This window comes from Talpa europaea (genome assembly GCF_964194135.1).
Source record: "Talpa europaea genome assembly, chromosome: 6".
In the NCBI taxonomy this organism is placed as follows: Eukaryota; Metazoa; Chordata; class Mammalia; order Eulipotyphla; family Talpidae; genus Talpa; species Talpa europaea.
The window spans coordinates 113,975,543-114,001,284 of NC_140072.1; the positions used below are offsets into that span (position 1 = coordinate 113,975,543).

At 35.4% G+C, this 25,742-nt stretch overlaps 1 protein-coding gene across 1 annotated transcript in view; it reads left to right on the plus strand.

Annotated features, from left to right (window-relative positions):
* PIBF1 (progesterone immunomodulatory binding factor 1) overlaps positions 1–25,742 on the plus strand; it is a gene marked incomplete at both ends in the record, with an annotated part of 161,289 nt that overhangs the window by 105,409 nt on the left and 30,138 nt on the right. Inside the window, 2 exons of the mRNA XM_084235697.1 lie at positions 4,782–4,884; positions 25,221–25,351. Coding sequence (XP_084091823.1) covers positions 4,782–4,884; positions 25,221–25,351 — 234 coding nt within the window. The remainder of the gene's footprint in view (positions 1–4,781; positions 4,885–25,220; positions 25,352–25,742) is intronic.

Below are 25,742 nucleotides of genomic sequence, written 5' to 3' on the forward strand. Positions count from 1 at the left end.
TCTGAGCAGGTTCACTCACCACAGCAGTATGCCATATTTAAAGGTTTAGGAGATTGAATTTTGGAAGAGGTAAATTATCAGTCATAACACTTTCCCTCCTCCATTACTTATTTTATGCACTGTTTTTACTACTGGTTCAATGCAAGAATGCTGAAAATTAGTTGTACTTAATGCTGAGATTCCACAACCTTGGAATATGGTTGCTAGTAATGTATTCATTTGAATCAGATTCACTTACAGCAAAATTAATCAGGAAGGATTTATTCAGTGCCTACTCTGTTCAACGTACACCACAAAGGATAGATCACTCTCATGTAAATTGCCTCACTTGTAGGAGAATAGATTAAACCATGTGAATGAATATCAGGAAACACCTAAAATTACTTAGTGTTGCACTGTATGCTAAACTGTCAGGGAATTAAATGTCAGTGAAGGCTGAAATGGTTATAATGGAGGAAGTAAAACCTGAAGGAAGCCTTTAAGTAAAAGTTAGGCTGTTGAACAATGAAATAACCTGTCTTCTTCAGACTGGAGGACCAACAGAGGTACTATGGAGGAACTACACAAAACATGTTATGGAACATTAGAGTTCAATTATTATTATTTATTTACTACTTATTTATTAATGGAAAATAAGGTTGGTTCAGGTAAGATTATAGAATGCCTTGATATTGTCAAATAATTTGGATGTAGAATAGGATTACCTATGTACAGTTTTGAAGTGGCTGGGGAAAAAGCATTCTTACATATATAAGAAATACAAATGTCTGAAAACATGAAATATTTACCCTCACGATTAAAGAAATTTGTTTCAAAATAAGTTTCTGTTGTTTATCTGAAAGGTTTGCAAAGTTTTTAAAGATTAATGATGCCCATTGTTGTCGTGATATAAAGAAACAGGAAGTCTTATATAAAGTTCATTTATTCAAAAGTTTACTACTGAGCACCTCCTTTGTACCAGATGATTCAAGATACTTAAATATATAAAAACAATATATGAAAATTCTGATCCTTAGAGAACTTTCATTATATTCCATGAGAATTTAAATTTGTATAACCTTTCCAGAGGAATGTCTAAAAATGTTTAATGCCTATGTGTTTTGACCCTATCATTATACTTGCTCAGGGAATCACAGTACTAAGATTGTAATGCAGAGATGTTTGTGTGCGATTATTTAAGCTTTCCTTAGGCAAGGCACTGCTGTCAGAGCTCAGTTCGGGGTGTCTTTTAATTGTTGAGCTCTGAGAATTTGTTGTATTTTCTAAAAATAAATCCTTTATCATATACATATTTTTAAATTTTTTCTCTTATTATGTGAATTATCTTTTCATTTTCTTGAAGGCATTTTTGAAGTACAGGGTTTTTAATTTTTGATGCAATCAGATTTATCTAATTATTCTTGTATTGCTTATGTTTTGGGTGCTGTATCTAAGAGTCCTTTGCCATGTCCAAGTTCATGAAGATTTATGGTGCCCGCATCTGAGGGGAGAAATCCTAGGCTGTGAAAAAATAGACAAGGATGTTTTTAAAAAAATATTAATTATAAAGAATAAAGTAATATCACATGTAAAAATAAGATATACCTGTATGTTTTCTTATAAGAATTTATAGTTTTAGTTTTTATATTTAGGGCTTTGATCTACTTTGAGTTGATATTTTTACATCATGTGAGGCTTTATACTCTTTTTAATGTAGCTATTAGAGAAATATTAATTACATGTGTGGTTTGCATTTTATTTCATAAACAAAACAGTCCTATACCAGTAGTCTCCAAACTTTTTGATATGAATGTCTGTTGAGCACACAGTTGAGTATATATTCACCAATATATGTGTACATAATTAGATTTACTTATAGATTATGTGAATCTATGCATATGAATATTATATACACTATACTATAAAATCTACCCTGAAAATCAACACTTAAAATTAATATTAAAATAAATGTAAATAAAATTTCCCATGCTTTACTGGATTATTTTGCATATAATTACATTTGGAGAACACTGGTATAGATCATGACCTTTACCTTCTAATTGGCTTGAGGTTTCTTCTCCAAGTTATCCTCCACATTTTTGTTAAAAGATTCTCTCAAGTGCACCTCTGATCATGTCATGCCTAACCAACTTAATGATAAAATCAAACTCTGCCTGTCATATAATACCTTTCATCATCTATCACTGCCCGTCCTCTCTAGCTTTAACCCTCACCATGCATCATGTGTTTTATCAGTTCATGCCATACTGCTGATTACCCCCTTCCCTGATCATTCTTTACCTGTGTTTTTCTCTCTTCCCAGAATGCTGTTTTTCTGCTTCTTCAGCAGATTAGTCAGTATTAGTTTTCATTCCTCTTGTGCCCTCTCATAGCATTTAACATACTACAGTAATTTATTTATTTGCTTACCTTCCTGTAGACTACTAGATCCTGCAGATAGAAATTGTGTATTCCCAGGGCCTCCCCTGGTGGTGCAGGTGGTTGAGCTCAGTGCTATGAAGCTGTCTGCAGCCTCTGCAGCGCCGGTTCAATCCCTGGCTGCTGGCGAGGGTCCCACATGGTAGGGCAGACCTCTCCTGCCTCGTCCGCTGCTCCCCTCAGCAGTGTATTTCGTCAGTCTGCCTGTTCTGTTCCCCTCTCTGGCTCTGGTGAATCCTCTCACCCTCCCGTGGATCTGGCCTGTACCCCAGTTCTTGTATAAATAAATAAATAAATCTTTGAAAAAAAAAAGAAAGAAATTGTGTATTCCCATTACCTAAGTATATTAAACATTCAATGAATGTTTGATCAAAAAAGTTCATGAATATCTTGTTGAATGAGTCAATGCATGTGTTTCTTCATATCTATCCTGGTTTCTGCAGTTTTTGATATGCATGGTCTAGGAAAAAAAATTGCATCATCTTTGTTTAATTGCATGATACAATAACAGGGAAAATTATATTTCATATTTTCTGTGTGTTTTACATGCTTAAGTATATCATTTCCTTTAAAATTTTGTAACATTTTTAACTTTTGTTCCTTAGTTCTCTTTCTTTTTTTCCTTTTTTCCCCCCAGCAATATCTTGGGCTAAATAGAGCAATTGAAGGCAACCTGAGAGCCTTACTACCGTTTGTAGATCTATAATGAGATGTATCCTGCTGTCCTCACAATTGACTTAGAAGTGAATTTTTAAACATGATCAGTGGATCAATTAGAAACCAGTGAAGTCACACTGTCTTCCACATCATCCTCATTATGCATCATAAATAACATTAGTGGGTTTTTTTTGCTTTGTTTTTCTCATTTTTGACTGCATTCATTTTTCTGAAATTAGGAAATAGTAAAAATACCATGGTATTGTTTCTTACCTATAATTTTATTTTAAATGAAATTTTTTAAAGATTTATTTTTATTTATACAATAGCTGGGATACAGGCCAGAGGCGTGGGAGGGTGAGAGGATTCGCCAGAGACAGAGCGGGGAGCAGAACAGGCAGACGGACTGAAATACACTGCTGAGGGGAGCAGTGGGCAAGGCAGGAGAGGTCTGCCGTGCCATGTGGGTATCTCCCTGGCTGGCCGGGAATCGAACCTGCGCTGCAGAGGCTGCACACAGCTTCACAGCGCTGTGCTCAACCTGCTGCTCCACCAGGGAGGTCCCTTAAATGAAATATTTTACATCTTGACATTGTGAAATTTCCTGTTGTCTCAAATTGCCTGGATTTCACAATTCACAGAATAGGTTAACTCATATAGAACATGAAAAGATCATAAATATAAAATTTTTCAGTTTTTGAATTTACAGAGCAGGTCTTTGGACTAACATGTCATCTCAACATCACTAGTGTGCTTTTTCCCCGCAGTAGTTAGGTGGAATTATTTTGTAGCTGGACTATATTTTTAATCTATGGAATTGGATATTTCACATTTAATGTGATTTTAAATACTAAAGATTACACTGCAAGATGATCACAAATGTGATCTTTTACTGCTTTCTTTTCCGCTTTTCACTTCTTTTCCATCTCCACTTTCAGCAGAAATCTATTCATATTGTGTATTAGAAAGTGCATTATGTTGTCTGAGTAAACACTGATCCTTTTCAAAGTGCAAGCTTACTGTTTCAACTAATTGCCTGATTTGTTTGTAAATGGGAAATTTTTATAAAAATGAAGAAAAGCTGTAAATTGCTATCTTGTGGTCTCTTCAAGCAAGTCTCATAATGTAACTCTCCATTTTTATAGCAGAAGCTAGAAACCATTACTGCAGCAATCAATATATCACAGTTATGTTATTACAGAGATTTTAATGTTACTATCAAAATTCCAAGTTGTTAGAATATTGATCTACTGCTGTTGACACCTGAAAATATTATTTGATTCCATGTTTTTTCTGTTAATATTTAAATATCATTAGAAAATGGTAAGTCAATTTTCAAGCACAGAAACACATTTTGAATATTTTAGATCGCATTCCTCTTTTTTTTTTTTTTAAGATTTGTTTTATTTATTCATGCATAGAAGAACTGGGTTGTAGGCAAGAGGTGCAGGGGGTGAGAGGTTTCACCAGAAACAGAATGGAGAGCAGAACAGGCAGATCTACTGAAATACACTGCTGAGGGGAGCAGCAGGTGAGACAGGAGAGGTCTGCTGCCTCAGGTGGGTTAGCTCCCTGGCGAGGGAATCAAACTTATGCTGGAGTAGCTGGTGATAGCTTAATAGCGCTCAGACTTTAACCGCTGCACCACCAGGGAGGCCCCCCAGCATTCCTCTTTTGTAAGTATTTTCTTACTTCATTTGCCCTAGTGTCCACTTGGCGAGAAGAGTGCTCCAGTTAGAAAAACAAAACTCATTGGTTTTAAAAGACCTGGAACATCAAAAGGACCAAGTAACACAGCTTTCCCAAGAGGTAAATAACGTAAGCAAAAAAAAACACATATAAAGAATCACAGTGTTCATTTTAATTCTTTGTTCTCATTTATGTATTTTTATAAGCAGCTCATTTTTATGTTTCAATTATTTGTTTAATTTTCACTGAAATAACATTGCATTACAAAATTATATTCTGAGCAGTTTTATAATAAGTTGTTTTTTAATACAAACTGGTCTTTTAACTTATGAAACTAATAACCTGATGTTGGATCCTTACAATACAACTTATAGTGTATGGCAAAACTGAGATCAAAAGAGAGATTAAATGCCCAGACTAAATATAAATGAAGACTAGACAGAGAAAACTTTGATTTCTGAGAATATCAACTGGCCAAACAAGTTTAGCAAATTTTGGTGGCATTTTAAGTTTCTAACTAAAACTTCATTTTTTAAAAGATTTGCTTTTTCACTTTTATTTAAAAAACCACCTATTTACTAAACACACTTTCACATTTTGAGGTATATGAGAGTTTCCAAATTATATGTATTTAGTAAGGATCAGATTCATATTCTTTTCCTTAGCTTATGTCATTTAAAGAGCATATCTACATTTTACATAGTAGTTTCTCTTGTTACGTTAACATCTAATTACATTTTTCTGTACTTTTGAAATTTAAGTAATAATTATAAGCAGAGATACCATCTCACTAGTATTCCTTTTATTTTCTTAGTTTCCGCATAATGTTTTTCTTTGTTAATATTTTAAAGCTTTTGGATCCTATGTTAAAGGATTTTAAAGACATATTAAAAACTTAATACATACCAGGTAAGCTTTGTTTTCTTAAGGACCTGTTCATATTTGTCTTTATAGTGCCCTCTATTAAAGTGTTTTTAATACTGTAAAGATTAAGAGAATCTTCATGCTCAAATTCCAAAAGACCAGAAATATTTTTTATTTCTACAGTTCCTGACACCCAGCTAATGCTCAGGGTGAAAGCAATGTTAACAACCAGCTTTCTAGGCAGGAGAGTGAGAGATGTCTCTGATTTGCAGTATTTGTTTCTGTGGGATAAATATGCCCACCATGACTCACTTCAAGCTGCCAACATAACGTTACTGATCACAGCACAGGAAAAGGTGCTCAGTAGCACATCATTACGTATGCTTCCACCATGCAAGCACGATAGACATGGTGAACTTGAGAGCAGATATAATAATAAAATAATTAAAAATTGATGTTTTGAATATTTGTTCCATGTTTAAAAAAAAATTCTTTTAATGTAAAATTAAAATTTTAATAATGGTTGCATTTAACAGCCAGCTCACAAAATTCCTAAAAACTTATCAATAAGGCCTCCCAAACTGCTTTAAGTTGGCTGCCACATGCCATTGGGTGGAACCATGACAGAATAAATAAAGGAACTAAGAAATAAATGAACCTCTGTTTGCTACTATTATTATAGATCCCAAATGACATTTAAATTCCATAGTAACCGATCTAAAATATTTCTAAAAAATAAAATATTAAAATGTATGTCTGTATATTTTTTTTAAAAACTATCTTCCTGAGGAATTTCTAAATGTCTATTAAATTGTAGAGGGAAATATAAGAAATTAAATGCTCTTGTAACAAAGTATAATTAACTTTGTAAGAAGCTGTTTTAAAATAAGCTGTTGACTTATGATGAGAAAAAGACTTAAGTACCAAAATATGTGCGACATGAAATGATATGATGCCTGGAATTTGCTTTTAAATATTCCATTTAAGGGGGGGGAGGACTTAATAGATAAAACAAGAATTCCAAAAGGTTGATAATGTTTGAAGCTGGGAAAAGTGTTCATATAGGTTCATTATTCAGTTCTGTACTCTTGTATACATTTCAAATTTTTTCATAATATTTGGAGAAAGAATCAACCCTATATTAAAAGATTTGTGCCAGGATAGTATGTAACTTTCCCTTTAAAAATGAAAAAATGTAATTTGAAGTATTCAATGAATTTTACTTTTCTACTTCACAAATGCTAGGTTGCTGAAATAATTATGTAAACTTATTATATGAAAGATGATATTAGATTGCTTCTGTGACAATAGACTACGGTAGATAGTAAAATATGTAGAAGGAAAATTTCTCAGGCTCTGTATTCTTTTGAGCAAGTTAAATATTTAAACTAACTTAATGTTTCTGAGAATGATACACAGATGAAACTAAAATAGCTAATGCTAGAATTACACTAAAATATATAATTCAGAATATATCTAAGATGAAACAAATGAATTGCCAAAATGAGAATGTAAAAAAAATCCAAATGATAAATATTCCTTTTATATGTACATTAAACTACACATATTCAAAGTTATACCTTTTGACACGTGTATACCCATGAAACTATCACCAAAATAAAGGTAATAAATACTTCACGCCAAAAGTTTCTTATGCCCCTTTGATGTGTATCTCTCTACCCTTCCTATTGCCATTCTTGTCCCAGAAACTTTTTGCCACTGTAGAAAAGCCATTTTCTGAACTCTTCATGGGGTAACACACACAAACACACACACACACACACACAAGCGTGCGCGTACACACACAGGAGTGCGCGCGCACACACACAAACCTTCATATCTGGCTTTTTTTTTTACTCTGCATAATTATGTAAAGATTAATCTGTATTTCATTCTTTTCCATTGCTGAGTAATATTCCATTAAACGGATGTACCACATTTATTCTTCAGTCACCTGTTGATGGACATTTGGGTCATTTCCAGATTTGGCCTATTACAAATAAAGCTAATGTGAAGGTTCATATAACCTTTCTATGAACATATGCCTTTGTTTCTCTTGGATAAATACTTAGAAGTGGAATATGGTAGTGTCTATTTAATGTTTTAAGAATATGGTTTTCTAAATGTTTGTTCCATTTTACATTTCCACCACCACCACCCAATGAATATTCTAGTTCCCCTACAACCTTGCAAAGAGTTGATAGGGTCAGTGTTTTTAACTGAAAATATTCTAATGTATGTGTAGTGGTATCTCATTATGGCTTTAGTTTGCTTTTCTCTAATAATGACTGCAATTTTGAGCATCTTTTCATATGTTTCTTTGCCGTCTTTTTTTTTATTGGGAGAAGGAATCTGTTCAATATTTTTGCCTGTTTTATCAATTGTTTGTTTTCTTATAATTGAGTTTTAGCATTATTCATATATTCCAGATACATGCCCCTTATATGAATACAATTTGCAAATATTTCCCCCACCCACTCTGACTTGTCTTTCCATCTCTTAACAATGTTCTTTGAAAAGAAGAAGTTTTTATCAAGTCCAGTGTATAACTTCATTTTTTTTTAAAGATTTATTTATTTATATAAGCACTGGGTACAGTCAGAAGCGCGGGAGGGTGAGAGAATTCACCAGAGCCAGAGTAGGGAGCAGAACAGGCAGACTGACAAAGTACACTGCTGAGGGGAGCAGCGGGCAGCAGGAGAGGTCTGTGCGCCATGTGGGACCCTCTCCCAGCCGCTGGCGATCGATCCAGCGCTGCAGAGGCTGCAGGCAGCTTTGCAACCCAGCACTCAACCGCTGCGCCACCGGGGAGGCCCATAACTTCATTCTTTTATGGACTATTTTGTTGGTGTTATATATAAAATATCTTTGCCCAAGGGCACAAGTTTTATGTTTTCCTGTAGATGTAGGTCTGTGGTCCATTTTTAGTTAAAATTTTTTTTAAGATTTATTTATGCATACAAGAACTGGGTCTAGACCAGAAGTGCAGGGAGTGAGAGGATTCACCAGAGACAGAGTGGCAAGCAGAACAGATAGGTCTACCGAAACACACTGCTGAGGGGAGCAGTGGGAGAGACAGAAGTCTGCTGTGCCATGTGTGTCAGCTGCCTGGTGGGTGTTCTAACTCATGCTGCAATGACTGGCAATAGCTTGATAGCGCAGAGACTTTAACCTGCTTCACCAGGGAGTCCCCCATTTTTAGTAAATTTTTCTTTAATTTTTTTTAAGATTTATTTATTTATTTATACAAGAACCGGGGTACAGGCCAGATGCATGGGAGGGTGAGAGGATTCACCAGAGACAGAGCAGGAACAGAACAGGCAGACTGAAGAAATACACTGTTGAGGGGAGCAGCAGGTGAGACAGGAGAGGTCTGCCGTGCCATGTGGGACCCTCGCCTGCTGGCTGGCCGGGATCGAACCGGTGCTGCAGAGGCTGTGGACAGCTTCACAGCGCTGCGCTCAACCGCCTGTGCCACCAGGGGAGACCCAGTAAATTTTTTTTTATGCTCTGCAAATTACAGATTAAATTTCATTTATTTGTATATTGAAGCCAAATTCTCCTAGTATCATTTATTGAAAAGAACCTTGTTGAAAATCAATTTATCATACATGTGTGTTTGTTTTTGGGTCTCTGTTTGGTTCCAGTTATCTATTCGTATGTCTTCATGGCAATATAACACCATCTTGATTTCTGTAGCTTTATAATATCTTGAAATTAAATAGTATTAGTCTTTGTTCATTTTCACAACTATTTGACTACTCTGCATCTTTGCATTTCCAAATGAATTCAATAAACATTTTTACCCAAAAAAGCTGATTGCAATTTTAATTGGGTTTACATTGAATCTATCGATGAAATAGGGGAGAATTGACATTTCATGATATTGAATATTCCTCTTTTAATCCAGTATGTCTTCCCACTTATTTAGATCTTCTTTATTTTAGTGGTGTTATTTTTTATATTTTAGTATAAAAGTTTCACATCTTTTGACTAGTGTTAACAGTATATTTTCCCATCCTAATTTTAACCTGATTGTGCCCTTATTTTTTTTTGTAGGAAACAGATATAGTTAAATCTTACTTTTTTCATCCCATCTGACAAAATAGGACTTTTAATTGGAGTTTGTACACTTATATTTAATATATGTTGATGTGGATTATGTTTAAGTATATCATCTTGTTATTTGTTTATTTGTCCCATCTATTCTTTCTCCCCCTTTTTCCTTGCCTTCTTTTTGATTAATATTTTTTATCATTCTATTTCATCTCATTGTTGACTTATTAAACCAATACTCTAAACATTACAATAATTGTTTTAGCTGTTAGTATGTATCTTTAACTTAGCACCATCTAGTTTCATGTGATGTTTTACCTCTTCATGTATTAAAAAAAACCTTAACAATAGTATATCCATTTGTCCCCTCCTGGCCTTTGTACTACTGTTGTCATATATTTTACTTATACATATGTAGACCCCAAACTACATTGCTATCATTTTAACTGCTGATCTTTTAAAGAGATATAATATGAGGGAAAGGTATTATATTTAACCAATAGTTATCTTGTCTGCTGATCATTTTTCCCTTGTGTAGATACAAGTTTTGCATTGAATACCATATTGCCGCTGTTTAATGTACTTCTTTTGACTGTACTTTTATTTACTTTTTTTACTGTACTTTAGAGCAAGCCTGCTGATGATGAATTCTTTCTTTTGCATGTTGTAAAACTTTCGCATGTTGCACAGTTTTATTTCACTTTTTTTTTACTGTTGTTTGTTTTTATGTTTCTTACTACTCTTTTTTTTTAAATATTTATTTATTTATGCATACAAGAACTAGATTACAGGCCAGAGATGAAAGGATTCACCAAAGACAGAGTGGGGAACAAAACAGGCAGATTGACTGAAATACACTTCTGAGGGGAGCAGTGGGTGAGTCAGGAGAGGTCTGCTGCACCATATGGGTCACCTCCCTGGCCAGGGATCAAACTTGTGCCGCAGTGGCTGTGGATAGCTTCATAGTGCTGCCTCTTAATCCCTTGCGCCACTAGGGAGGCCCTATATCTGACTATTCTTAATGTAAATCAAGATTAAATACACTTCTCAGTATCCAATCCTTCATTCATCGCTTTAAAACATTCTGTTGTTTCTATAATTTATTCCTCTATTATTCCATTTATGAACATTTGGATTATTTCCACTTTTTAAGTACTGTGAATTGTGCTGCTGTGAACATTTAACTATAAGCATGTGTTTGAGTAGTACCTGTTTTTGATTCTTTTGAATATATCCTAGGAGTGGAAATGTTGTATTGTATTTGAAAGATATCTTCCCCAAGAATTTGAGGTTGACTTCTTTTTCCTCTCTTTTTCAGTACTTGAAAGACATTCCTCCACTCTCTTCTAGTTTGCATTGTTTCTACCAAGAAATACGCTGTCATCTGTTTCTTTGTTCCTCTCTTGGTAATGCATGTTATTTCTCTAGCTTCTTGATTTTCTGTTTTTCACTCACTTTAAGCAGTTTGATTATGATATGACTTGCTGCACTTTTCTTCTTGTTTTCTGTACTTGAGTTTTGTCAACATTCTTATATATGTGAGAACATCAAATTTAAAAATTTGTAGCTATTCTTTCTTCAGGTATTTTTTTATATCATACCCTCTCTTTTCCTTCGGAGACTCCAATTAGTATATATTACACTGTTAATATTGTTCTACAATGTAGCTAATGATGTGTTCCTTTCTTTACTCTTTTTTCTTTTGCATAATTTATCTTACTGCATCTTCAAATCCACTAATCTGTTTTACTCTAATATATTTTCTGCTGTTAATCATATCAGTTATTTTTTTTAACTCATATATTTTAAATTTTGTTTCTAGAAGTTCAGTTTAGGTCTTTCTGTATCTTTCAGGATTCCACTTAACCTTTTCAGATTTCATTTTTTTAAACATGTGAATTCCAGTTTCACTATTTTAATATTTTATTGAATTTGTTTATCAAATCTGTTACTGTGTCATTTGTTGCTTGATTTCACTTAAATTGGTTTATCTCACTGTATATCTTATCCTTTGCATGCATACTAATTTTGTACTGGTTGCCAGATATTGTGTATTTTACTTTGGAGCTAGACATTTTTGGATTCCTCCAAGTTTTTGTAAGCTTTGTTCTTGGGCTTGCCTAAGTTTCTTGCAAAAAGTTTGATCCTTTTAAGTCTTGTGTCTGAGCTTTAATAAGCAAAGAAGGTTCATCTTAAAACTAATTTCCCCACTGAAAATGCCTTTTACTTTACCCATGTCTTGTGAATTGTTAGATTTTCTACTTTGACTAGTAGAGATTGTCCCTCTAATCTTTTCAGTGGTTCTAACTCCAATCTCTGGTAGTTTCTTTACACATATACACTGTGTGGTGCTCAATTGTATACTCAAGAACTGTCTGTTAATTTGCAGATTCCTTTCTCTGTACAGCTCTCTTTTTTTTCCCAGTACCCTTCCATGTGAACTGTAGCTACCTTAGTTTCAACTTTGAACAATAGCTCCTTAACTCAGAAAGTTTAGCAGACACTACCTTTGTTCCTTCTCCCTGCACCATGGCCTAGAATTTTCTCTCCAGGCAATAAATGGAGGGAATTGTAGGGCTGGATTCCTCTTACTTTTTTCCCTGTCAAAGAGGGTTACTTCTTTGCATGATGTCTGTATCTTCAGACCACTGTTTCATGAGTTGGTCCATTTTTTATGAAAGGGGAAAAGAACTAGTTTTCTTTTATATGTATATGCTGACCTAATTCTCAAAAAATCACCAAGTTAGTTAAAAATGGAGTGTTGATGTGATATTTGTTAAACAGAAAATTTACCACTAACAAGAATTGATCTGCCTTAGCTACCTTGAACCTTGACAGTTGCTCATTCTCTTTCTAGTCATTCAACAGATATTTTTCAGAATGCCACTGTATTCAACCTCTGATGAACAAAATAGGTGTCTTTTTAACATGTACAGTCTTGTTCAGAAAGGCCTTGCCTTCTAGTGTAAGCCCTTAGAGATTATCTGTTAGAGCTAACTTATTGTTAGAAAATTTATCTAGCAAATAGAACTTACTTGTCTCAAGTGACCAAATGCAAATTTTTGTTGGCTAGAATTTTATACCAAGGAAGAACTTAGTGGAATCCAGGCAATGTTTAATAAAACTATAAATTGCTAGATTTGAAAGAGACTTCAAGATACATAGATAAGATAAAATAGACCTGTATGTATGAACTTTAAGTATGAACTTATTTGGTTTTTAGTAATTGATAATTTAAAAAAAAAGAAAAATTGCAGAATAATTATGCGTTGTCTTTATTTTGGTTTTAATATATTTGTGTGTGTGGAGGAGGGGGCATTCTGTTTAAGCATAGAGAAAAAGAAAAAGGTTAGAAAATATGAAATTCATGCAAAGGGCACATAAATATGAGAAGTCATGCATTGCATATATAAAGCAAGTTTTATTGGGGTAAATTTAAGGCAAAGAATTAACAGAGTATACTATCCCCCAAGTTCTCTTCCCACAGAAAAGTATGCTTTGACTTGGCATAAATTGTCTGGATACACCACTAAAAAGGATCTGATTGGAGACTTACCCCAAAACATTGTACGCATGAGAGAGGAAGCCTCTGGAACTTAGTAGTTTTCATTAGTCTATTCTGGTGAAATAGGAAATGAGCTTCCAGAATCACCTGTATTTGTCTTTGTACCATCAAACACTGGTTACCTCTGAGATTGAGAGTGAGGAACAACTAATTTTTACCTCATACATTTTCAATTGTTAGAATATATTCCAGCTCACGTGAGACCTTTTTTTTTAAGGCATACTCTGGTGAGTAGTACAGTGTCTAACTCATAATAAATATAAAGTAAATGCTGATTCATTAGATGGATCATTGGCCTAGCCCCTTTTACAAATTAGGTAGACTTATAAAAATTATGAAAGTAGGGAGTCACATATCTCCCCCCTTCATTGGTCCAACAGACACAAAACCTGCTGTCCTGGACCGGGCCCCAGGCCGTGTAAGTCAGCTGGGTGTCACAGGGGCTCCTACTGTTGCCTTGGAGGCTGATGAGCTGTCCTCGTGGCCCCTAGGGCTGCAGAAGCACCAGTTGGGACCAAGTTAGGGACCATTGGGGTCAGAGCAGCTTGCATCCCAATAAAGAGCCCTTTGGCAGGGAGGTAGAGAGAAAGATTATGGAAATAAAGCAACAAATATATTTTTCAGTATTTTTAAAGTATATCTATAAAGAAAGATGATGTTTCAACAATATTCTCTGTACTCAGTATTTCATTGCTGAAGAAGTATATGTACACTCACATATGCTCATGGCACATGCATGGAGACGTTGGGAGAGATGCACACTGAAAGAAATCATTGCTGTTGGTTACCATTATGGAGGAGACATGGAGGTCTGAGGTAGATGAGGGAGAGCCTTTCAGCTTACAGTTTAGTTCTTTCTCTATGGTCTGAACAACTTAGGATGTATGTGCAGAATTGCCTCTTTCTCCCTTTCTTCCTCTTCATCTTTCTTACATTTCATTAGCAGGAGCAAGTATATTAAAGGAATATGAAAGGTTTCTAAAATATCAGGCAAAAGACTTACTAGAGGAAAAATTCAAAAGCCTCTAGAAACATAATATATGCATTTTAAAACTAGGATTTAGAAAGAGGAATAAGAAGGGTGTGTAATACACACTCAGGAAAGAAAAGATGTGGAGAAGGGGTTTCTGCTTGATGAACTCTGTAATGCCGGTATTACCAAGTGCATACCAGTGGCATTGGGATATACAATTTTTACAAACATAGCAAAGCATTTCCCTTGTGTTATCAAGCCCTAATAACCTCTGGGACAGTTCCCCCAGCATCCCCTCTGTTCTAGAAGGAGTCTTCAGCGCACATAATTCTATAGCCTCACCTCAGCATTTTAAAGGGAGAAATTCACATGCCCTAAGAGAACTAAATCTTATTAAACTTCAAGGCAAATCTTTCCCACCATATTTCTAGACTCCACTGATGTGGAAAAAAGTCCACAATGTTGTGTACCACCAAGGAGTGGGAGTGGGAGATGTTGCCAGTTAAACTATAATACAGTGCTTTATTATCAGTTTAAATTTTCTTTTAATTTTAGGCACACATTCTTTTAGACTTAAGGCAGTGATTTTTATCATGTATTACACAACTCAGTTTCTGTACTTTTCTTCTAACACAAACTTTGTTTCAGTGCCAAATCACATTGTAATCTTTTTGAAGACATTTTAAATGGCAATTAAATGAAACCTATGAAGGATTAGCCATACCCAGAACTCAGTTGAAATCACAATATAAACAGCAAGGATCAAATTTGTTCCTGTAGGAGTTTTGCCATCAGTGATTATAAGATGCATCCTGTTCTCATAGAAAAAAAATGAAAACCAGTATGATTTATAGGGGTCTCTTGTTTCCCACACTGTTTCTCTGAAAGCTTATTGACACATAAATCTTCTTTAATAAAAAAGAGGGCTTGGGGCCTCGCTGGTGGCACAGGGGTTATAGTCTCAGCGCTCAGGCTATCACCAACCCTGCAGCATGAGTTCAGTCCCCAGCCAGAGAGCTAACCACGTGGCACAGTAGACCTCTCCTATCTTGCCCACTGCTCCCCTCAGCAGTGTATTTCAGTAGCTCTGCCTGTTCTGCTCCCCACTATGTCTCTTGTGAATCTTCTTACCCCCCGCACCTCTGGCCTGCATCCCAGTTCTTGTATGCATAAATAAATAAAATGAAAAAGGTTTTATTTCACCATTAGAAATGTAGGGTTAAAAAAATAAACTCTTAGATGAGTTACTACATTGCCTAATTTTCTTTTTTAATTTAACAGATGTCTTCCAGAATTATCTTTCATGCTATCAATCATAATTTCCTATTTTAAAATATCCATTGCCTACCTGACAATGTCCACATTTTTAGCATAGCACAGAAGGCCAGTTTAATCCTAAACTATTTCTCATCGTCATTTTTTATTATCTCCTCTCTCCCCAAATCCTCACTTGCACCCCCTCCTATGGCAACTAATGTGTCTTTTCTTCTCTGCATTACTTTGTTATCTTCCTACTTCCCAGCCTCCTGTTATTTGTTTTTGTCTGATAGTTCCATCAGTGTTGACATACCCCATCTTTTTCTTGGCTTCAGCTACCAACTACAATATATATTTTTGTTGAATTGATATTTAGTATGTACATATCAAGTATGTACTTATATAATCATAATTCAGATTGTAGAAAGGAGACTTCAGCAAATGTCAAGTCCTCCCCACTTGCTTCATACCATCTTTGAACTTATTACTTAGTGTCTTGCTGTAGTAGTACTGACTTGGTATATCCTCTTTTCATCAGTCATCTGAGTTATTTTAATAACCATCTCTCTATACTTTAGTCCTCAGTCTTTGTTTCTCTGACAAAATTATTTCTGTTTTCTAAGAATACAATATATAAGACCTTTCATTATCCAACCCCTGCCTACCTATCAGTTTCATATTACATTATACCACAGACATACTGCATGCACCCATGGTGAATAACTACCTATACTTAGCCCCACGTACATGACTTCTCATGCTTTTTGGAATTCTCGAATAACTCTATGCTATTTCATGCTTCCTTGATTTTGCATACTCTCATTTGTTGGCAAGTTTACCCTTGTCTATATCAGAGATATTTTTCTTCAAGATCAATTTCAAATGTCACCTCTATTAAGTCTTTTCTGAGTCCCAGGTAAAAAATGACTTATCCCCATAATACCATACACACACACACACACACACACACATATATTTGATACATATATCTAAAATGATTCTCACCACACTGAATTACCCTTCCCCCATGTAGCACATTCTGTTACTTGTTTTTCTGCTCTGTTTTTGTTTCTGTTTTCCTTTTTTAAATATTGCTTGTAACCCAGTGGGAAAATACTCAACTGGACAGATATGTAACACATTTTCTTCTCATCTCTCTGTATTTTGTGCTAGCCTTACATATTATTGCTTTCTTTTTTTTTTTTTCCCTATTCAAAGGCAGTAACAAATATTGATTAAGCACGTGATTTCTGGAGCCAGACTCACTGTGTTAAAATTTCATTGCTGGTAATTATTAGCTGTGGAAACTTAGACCTAAGTTGCTTAACCTCTCTATGCCTCAGTGTCCTCATTTGTGAAATATTAAACTCCATATAAAATAAGTTTCACTGAAATACTTCCTGAGCAAGTGAGTAGATTACTTTTAGTTTATAAGACAGATTATGTTTACAACATCTGAGGGAAAAAACAGAAAAGCAAAGCAGAAGGGAGGAAAAAAGCTTTAAAAACAGGCAAAGATAATGTGAAAAGGCTATCTACTGTATGGTTCCAACTGTATGACATTCTGAAAAGGTGAAATCACAGAGACAGTAAAAAGACCAGAGGTTGCCAGTCATTGAATGGGGAGGGATAAATAGGTGGAGCACAGGAGATTTGAGGCAGAGAAAATGTAGTACACTGTAATGGTAGCACACAACATTGCACATTTGTTAATGCCCACAGAATATACAACAAAAGGAGTGAACCCTAATGTAAACTACAGACTTAGGGATATTAATAATGTGTCATTGTAGATTCATCAATTGTGTGCAACAAATAGTGCTGGTAGGGGAGTAGTTATGTGGAAAAAAATGCAATTCCATGGCTCTAGGACAACATACTAGAACTCTTTAAAACATGCTTTTATAGATTCAAATACTAGGTCATATGAGAGAGACAGAGAGAGAATGTGTACCAAATGCCAACTACCACTGAAGGAGGGGAAAACAATGGATTATTTATTAATTATATCCTATTTGCACATCAAATAAGATAATTGTTTAAACTTTTTATCTAGCTGGTTGTTCCTAGATAATTCATGAACGACTATAATTTTTTTCATTTAAGAGCTATTATAAATCACACTGCAAATTCACCCTGACACCCTCACCACCCAAACTACCCAATCAGTATTGTAATACAATACACTAATATGAATTTCTCAGGACTAGCTTTGACAGGAAAATTAAAACACTTGAACTCAAAAATTCCATTCTGTGACTCAAATCTCCTGTCTTTCCAGTTCTTCCAGTCCTTCCAGTTCTTCCAATCCTTTCATTCCCAGTAAATCTGTGCTTTAAAAGGACTCATTACAAGTCCCAGACTCACAAACTTCATGTTTTTCCAAGCTGTCAGCCCCACCTTTCTCTACCTTTATTCCTACTCAGCCTTGGACCTTATCAGCCATCTGAGTACTATATTCACTGGGACTCTAGGGTATTTTGTAGCCAAATTCATCCATCAGGCTTTTCTTGACAATCCCCACCTTTAGCATAGTACCTTACAATCTGTTAGTTACCCTATAAATATTTAATAGAAGAAAGGAGAGAGGGAGAGAGAAATTTTGGCTTTGTGGTAACATGCTAAAAAAAAATTGTGGAAATCTGTTGCTTTTGCTTTTTGGAAGCATTACAAATTCATGTTGTTGACTATTAACCAGGCCCCTCATTCCTATTACCCAATGTTTTTATTTTTCTGTATCAATCCTATTTCCTATTATCATTGCAGATCATTTCTATCCCAGAAAGCCATCAATCCCATCATCTATACCTTTTCCTTGTTACAATAAAGTCATCTAAATTTATTTTCTGGGTGCAGCAGACCTCTCCTGTCACCACCACTGCTCCCCTTGGCAATGTATTTCAGTAGATCCACCTAGTTCTGCTCCCCACTCTGTCTCTGGTGAATCCTCTCACCACCCCACCCCCGTACCTCTGCTGTTGATTATTAAAATAAAATATCTGCAGAAAATTGGAAAACAGTCGCTGCCCTAAACCCCAAGTGTCACTCTGCATCACTATCCAGTCTTTATTGTTTCCTAAGATCTTATGGAGGACCCGCCATCCAGCAACAAAGTAGTAATACTTGGCACCACAGTTTCTTCAGGATCCTGCTTCATTGCTAAGGCTGGCATCCTAATCGGTTGAATGGTGTCAGTTAAATATATTTTCCCTGTTAAAGATGATGATATCATCAGCCACATGAGAACACAGGAAAAGGGGCTGGTTTCAGTGGTGAGGATGATAAACTCAGGATATGTTTTATGTTCAGTACTGTTAAGCCTACTAAAGTAGTTGGATAGAGTGGCCTGCAGCAAGTCAGAAACCATGAGAACTGCACTTTCCAAATTTGACAACATCAAAATCTAAGGCCCAATCCCTAGGAAATTTTAATTCAGTAGGACTGAGAGGGGGCCCAGCATACCCCCACCTCAACCCGACTCCCCCCCCCCACACACACACACACACACACTCCAGTATTGTGATGATTAGTTAGGTTGCTGTTTAGACTGAGGATATGGAGAAGTAGTACCTGAGTGTTGCCCCGTATTGGACTGCTCCTAGGATGTATCACTTTTAAGTGTTTTATACACAGAAAGCAACTCGGTGTTAAATTCCATTCAATAGAATGCATTTTGTGCCTGGCAAACTCCATTTCTAGGAGTTTCTTGGAAAATAAACAGCACAAGAAAAAAATTCAACATTTAAGTAAAACACAGCCAAATGTAGTCATCTTACTGTATTTAAAGTTTTAAGAGAAAATAAGTAATTTTTCATTGTCATTCAAGAATATGTTAAATTAGTATTCAAATCAAAATATATACTTATGTTTTAATCAGGTGTTGCTCTTTTCTATGAATCATAGGTACAGTTTATTGAAACAAAAGAGGAATAACAATTCTATAAAATGTTGTGTCATGACTTTAGCCCATTAGTCATTTATTACGTATATGATTCCTGAGTCACTAATTACTAAGGCTTTCCTATAAGGAAAAGATTGCTAACAATAGGTAAAATGAGTGATTGTGAAACTTTTTGAATAGTAATTATTGTAGTTACAGAACGGATTTTTAAAATCATATTGGAGGAGTTAACTTACATGTATTTCAAAAATAGAAATTAGTCTTACTTCTCATTGAGAGACATGTACTTTTCTCATGAGGAATTAAAGTAAATTGTGGGGATTTAGAAGCCTGAAAACAATCTTATAAAGAAATATATCTTGAAAACTAATAACACATAGTAATTTAATCAGGGTGGGAAGCATTTTTAGATTACATATTGAAGATACCTTTTGAAAGTCATAGGGCTTTTTGCTCTTAATTTTTTTTGTAATATTAAAATCTAACACATATAATTGTTGTAGTGAAAAAATTGAACTAAAATAAATAAGACTAACTGCTGCTTTATTGTTAAAGCAATTGAAATTAGATTTGAAAATTTTAAAGATAGCTCATTTTAGATCACAGCCAACTACAATTTGTAAATGTCCTTAGTCTACCCCTGCCATCCTTCCTGATACACACATACACACACACATACACACTCACTATTCTGCACTTTGAAACACAAAGCAACTTGTCAGTTCAGTTTATTCTTTCAGGTCAGTTCTGTGAAAACAAAGTCAAGGCAATTGTTTGATTTAATTGACTAGTGAAACTGGTTATACAGGTAAGTAGAACTTAGTTTTATTTTTGCCCAGCTGCATATTTGAATGTTCATAAAGTAACTTAGTAGAGTAATAAGATTCCAGTGACATTGTAATAGACTTATAAAGAATGATTACTAAAGAAAGGAAAAAGAACACTAAAACCCAAACTACAGAAAATATTCATGGTATTTTTTCTTTATGGCTCTGCTTCCACTATAATGAATTATGTTCAAAACCAGAAATCTTCTCTGTTTCATTGTTCATTTCCTTTTCTTTGAGAAATTTTTTTCCCTAAACTATATGTAGTGTAACTTTTGGAAAATTTTCTAATATAATTTAAATAACTTCAACAAAGAGTTCTCAAATTGCAAGCAGATATTCTGTAATGTTTGGTCAGTTACCTCTTGGCTTTATTTCCTCCTTAACCCACCTGGACCTCATGCTTGATCATTTTAACAGTAGTTGTTTTTATCGGTGACTGTTTCTGCCCCCCACCGTTTACTATAACCATTCTGCTGTTCTCCATCTTCTGCTTCAATACTGTTAGTCACTCATTATTTTTTTTTATGTGAATGGAAAACCAGAAAACTTCAATGCTAAAATAAATATGTTTAGATCTTAATTTAAAAGTGTAGATCTAATAAATGTAGTTTATTTGAGGAAAAAAATAGAAATAATTTCTTGTCCCAGAAAAACAGAAAATCTCTAGCCTCATTTGAACTTGTTAGGAATTGAAGGAAAAGGAAAAAAATATAAGACTAGAATTTTATTGCCTTAGAGTATTTTAAAGTCATTAAGTAGCCAGGAATTTTATAATATTTTTGTTTGTGTAATGAAATACTTCTTTTACCACTCCTCACCCTTTTAATAAGTATCTACCAGTTTTGCTGTGATTGCTTAGTTTTCACATGTTCAACTTAGAATACCTTTTTTTGAGAACTTATTGTTTACCAAGGTAAGCACCTGATGATATGGACAGTTCTGTGCAGACATACACTGTACATTTGCTTAGAAATTCACATAAAGGGCAAATTCAAATAAACAAAAAAATTAAGGTTGATTGGGTATATACATTGATAAAATCCTTAAGGAAAAGAACTTTGATTTTATATATCAAGACCGTTCAGTAGCATACTTACCCTTTAACCTAGTACATGTTTTGTTCTGAAAAAATTTTAAGAAAATATTACATGAAAAAATCATCTATAATACAAAAGGCTTGTTGTAGCATTATTTATACTAATCAAAAACTGATAGCATCCTAAATGTTTATTACTATATGCAGTGTAATGACATAGCACATTTGCTAACTACACAATTTTGTAACATTAAAAATTGCAAGTTAAGCTACTCCAATCAACCTTTAAAAGAGATTACAGGGCCTCCTTGGTGGCGCAAGGTGCAACCTATGAAGCTGCCCACAGCCTCTGCAGCACGAGTTTGATTCCCCGGCTGGCCAGGGAGGAATCCACATGGTACAGCAGACCTCTCCTGACACCCACTGCTCCCCTCAGCAGTGTCCTCCATTCAATCTGCCTGTTCTGTTCCCTGCTCTGTCTCTGGTGAATCCTCTCACCCCCCCTACACCTCTGGCCTGTACCCCAGTTCTTGTATGCATAAAATAAATAAATCTTTAAAAAAATAAAAGAGATTGCAATATAAGGTAAAGTAAAAAAGCATAACATAAAATCACATATATTTGTAAACTAGCAAGGAATAATCCAGTTCCAAAAAGGAAATTAAGAAAATAGTTCTAGGGCCTCCCCGGTGGCACAGCAGTTGAGTGCTGGGTTGCGAAGCTGCCCGCAGCCTCTGCAGCGCTGGATCGATCTCCAGCCGATCCCCAGCCGCTGGCGAGGGTCCCACATGGCATGCAGACCTCTCCTGCCACCTGCTGTTCCCCTCAGCAGTGTACTTCGTCAGTCTGCCTGTTCTGCTCTCCGCTCTGGGTCTGGTGAGTTCTCTCACCCTCCCGTACTTCTGACTGTACCCAGTGCTTATTTAAATAAATAAATAAATAAATAAATTTTTTGAAAAAATCAACACCTTAAAAAAAAAAAGAAAAAGAAAATAGTTCTAAGCCTCCCCGGTGGCATAGCACTATGAAGCTGTCCACAACCTCTGCAGCGCAGGTTCGATTTCCGGCCAGCCACATGGCACAGCAGATCTCTCCTGTCTCACCTGCTGCTCCCCTCAGCAGTGCTTTTGATCCGTCTGCCTGTTCTGCCTCCTGCTCTGTCTCTGGTGAATCCTCTCACCCTCCTGCGCCTCTGACCTGTACCCCAGCTCTTATATACATAAATAAATAAATAAATCTTTTAAAAAATAATAGTTTCATTCACAATAACATCAAAAAGGTTAAAATACATAGGAATAAATTTAATTGAACAGGAGAAAGACTTCTACACTTAAAAAAAAACTACAAGACATTGCTGAATGAAATTAAAGAACACCTAATAAATGGAGAGTTAGTCAGTGTTTATGGAGTGGAAGACTTAATATTGTAGGATGGCAATATTAAGCAAAGTAATATACAGAATCAGTATAGTTCCTATAAAATCCTAAGTCATTTTTTGTAAAATAGAAAAACTCATCCTAAAAAATCATAAGTAATTTGATGAGTCCTCAAATGGCCAAAACAGTCTTGAAAAGGAAAAGCAAAGTTGGAGGAATCACAGCTCTGGCTTTTAAAACTTACTACAAAGCTACACTAACACTAATGCTAGTGTTGTACCAGCATAAGGATAGACCTAAAAGACCAATGGAATGAATTGAAGAAGCCAAAATTAAGTCCTCACATATAACAGGTCAGTTGTGTTTTGTATGGCTGCCAATACCATTCAGTACAGAAGATAGTCCTTTCAGCAAATGGTGCTGATAAAACTGGATGTCTACTTATAAAAGAATGAAATTAGACCCACACCTCATTTAAGAAGCAACTCAAAGTGGATCAAAGACCCAAATTTCAGAGCTAAAGATATAAAACTCATAAAAAAGCAAACATAGTAGAAAATCTTCATGACCTTAGATTTGGCGTGGTCTTTTTAAAATGATACCAAAAACCCACGCTGAGTTTAACTTTATCAAAATTAATACTTTTGTATACAAAGGACATTATCAAGAAAGGAAAAAGCTAGGGCCTCCCTGGTGGCTCAGGCTGTTGAGCGCCGTCAGCTACTGTGAGGCTGTCTGCAGCCTCTGCAGTGTGGGTTCCATCCCAGCCGGCTGGTGAGAAGCCCACATGGCGTGGCAGACCTCTCCTGTCTCACCCGCTGCTCCCCTCAGCAGTGTCTTCGGTCCGTCTGTCTGTTCTGCTCCCCCCTCTGTCTCTGGTGAATCCTCTTACCCTCCCGCGCCTCTGTCCTGTACACCAGTTCTTGTATAAATAAATACATCTTTAAAAAAAATGGCCCTTTAAAAAAATACAGAATTACCAAGTGACCCAGCAGTGCCCTCTTTAGTAGATACTCACAGAAATTAAAAACGGAATTAAAAAAAAATATTTTTATACCACTGCTCATGGCAGAACTAGTCATAATGGCCAACAATGGAGACAACTGAAGTATTCATAAGCAGATAGATAAAAAATGTTTTAAATATGCAATGGAATATTATTCAGCTTTTAAAAGGAATGAAGTACTGACTCACAGAATAACATGGTTGAAGCTTGAAAACATTAAATGAAATAGAGACAAAATGTCAAATAGTATATTATTCCACTTATATGAGATATCCAAAATAGGCAAATTCATAGGAGCAGAAAGTATTGATAGGATACTAACATTTCCAAGAGCTGGGGGTAGGGAGAAATGTTTTAGCTTAATGGTTGCAGAGTTTTTGCTTGGGCTGACGAAATGTTCTAAAGCAAATACATGTGATAGTTGTACATGTAAATTCAGTTGTACATTGTAAATTTACTTAATGCCAATGAATTGTGTACTATAAAATGGCTGAAATGGTGAATTTTGTTATTTATGTTTTATTTTTTGTAAGATTTAATTATGCATACAAGAATTGGGGTACAGGCCAGAGGTGCAGAGGGTGAGAGCATTCACCAGAGACAGTGGGGAACAGAACAGGCAGACTGACTGAAACACACAGCTGAGGGGAGCAGCAGGCGAGTCAGAGAAGTCTGCTGTGCCATGTGGATTGCTCCCTGGCTGACTGGGGATTGAACTTGTGCTGCACTGGCTGTGGATTGGTTCATAGTGCTGTGCTTAACCTCTTGGTCACCAGGGAGGCCCTGTTGTTTATGTTTTAAACATAGTTTTTTTTTTTTAATTTAATTATGCACAGTGATTTAGGTACATAAATCATGATTTTCAAACTTTAAAGATGAAAGGAAATTTGAAGACATAAAAAACACTCATCTATAGTAATAATTATATTATTTTGAGTAGAAATAAAGTTCAAATGAAAGATTTTCATTTTTAGCTAAAGGGTATTCATGAAAAGAAGATAAATTTTGTCCCACAGCTTCTCAGACCAGCAAATGGTAAGGAAATTTAGGAGACTCACCCCCAAAATTGGTAGCAATAGTTTATTTATAAAAACTTTGATGGGCCTCCCTGGTGGCGCAAGGGGTTGAGATGCAACCAATGAAGCAATCTGCAGCCACTGCAGTACGAGTTCGATCCCCGACCAGGGAGCAACCCACATGGCACAGCAGACCTTTCCTGATTCGCCCACTGCTCCCCTCAGCAGTGTATTTCAGCCGATCTGCCTGTTCTTTTCCTCACTCTGTCTCTGGCGGACCCTCCTACCCCCCACGCCTCTGGCCTGTACCCCAGTTCTTGCATGCATAAATAAATAAATCTTAAAAAAAAACTTTGCCTGTTTATATTGTTTTTTATTATAACTTTATTATTATTATAAAAATGGCTATATTGATAATTTTTAAAACAGTCAAATTTTCACAGGAAAATCTTTTTGGAGTAATTTTCTTTAAGGAACAGTTGATATACTACACCTTTGCTCAAGCATCTAGAGTGATTTTTAGTTTCTTGTAAAGCTTTCTAGATTTTAATGAAATCTTTATTTTTTTTTTTTTAGCTTGACAGGGCCAATTCTCTGTTAAACCAAACTCAGCAACCTTATAGATATCTCATTGAATCAGTACGTCAGAGGGATACTAAGATTGATTCGCTGAAGGAGAATATTACACAACTTGAGAAAGATGTCAGGTAAACCATTTATAAGTCTTTTATTTGAATAATAAAGGCACTGTTAACACTGTTATACATGAATTATGAAGAAAAAGTTTAAGTGATAAAGGTAAATGGGATGAATGTTAAATTTCTGAGGGAAAAAAATGGTCACATCATATTGGGTGTTCACTTTCCCAGAAGTCTCAGCACAGAAGTAACAATGCCATACTTCTGAGCAATGCACCCTCCCACCCAAGGGCACACAACAATCATCCTATCCTTGGTCCCTAGAATTCTTTAATGTGCTGTGGGTTTGCCAAAGGGAGAGGGAGAATATAGGTAGATGCCATTCGTGATATCAAAATGACTTTTTTAAGATTTATTTATTTATGCAAACAAGTACTGGGGTACAGGCCAAAGGTGTGGG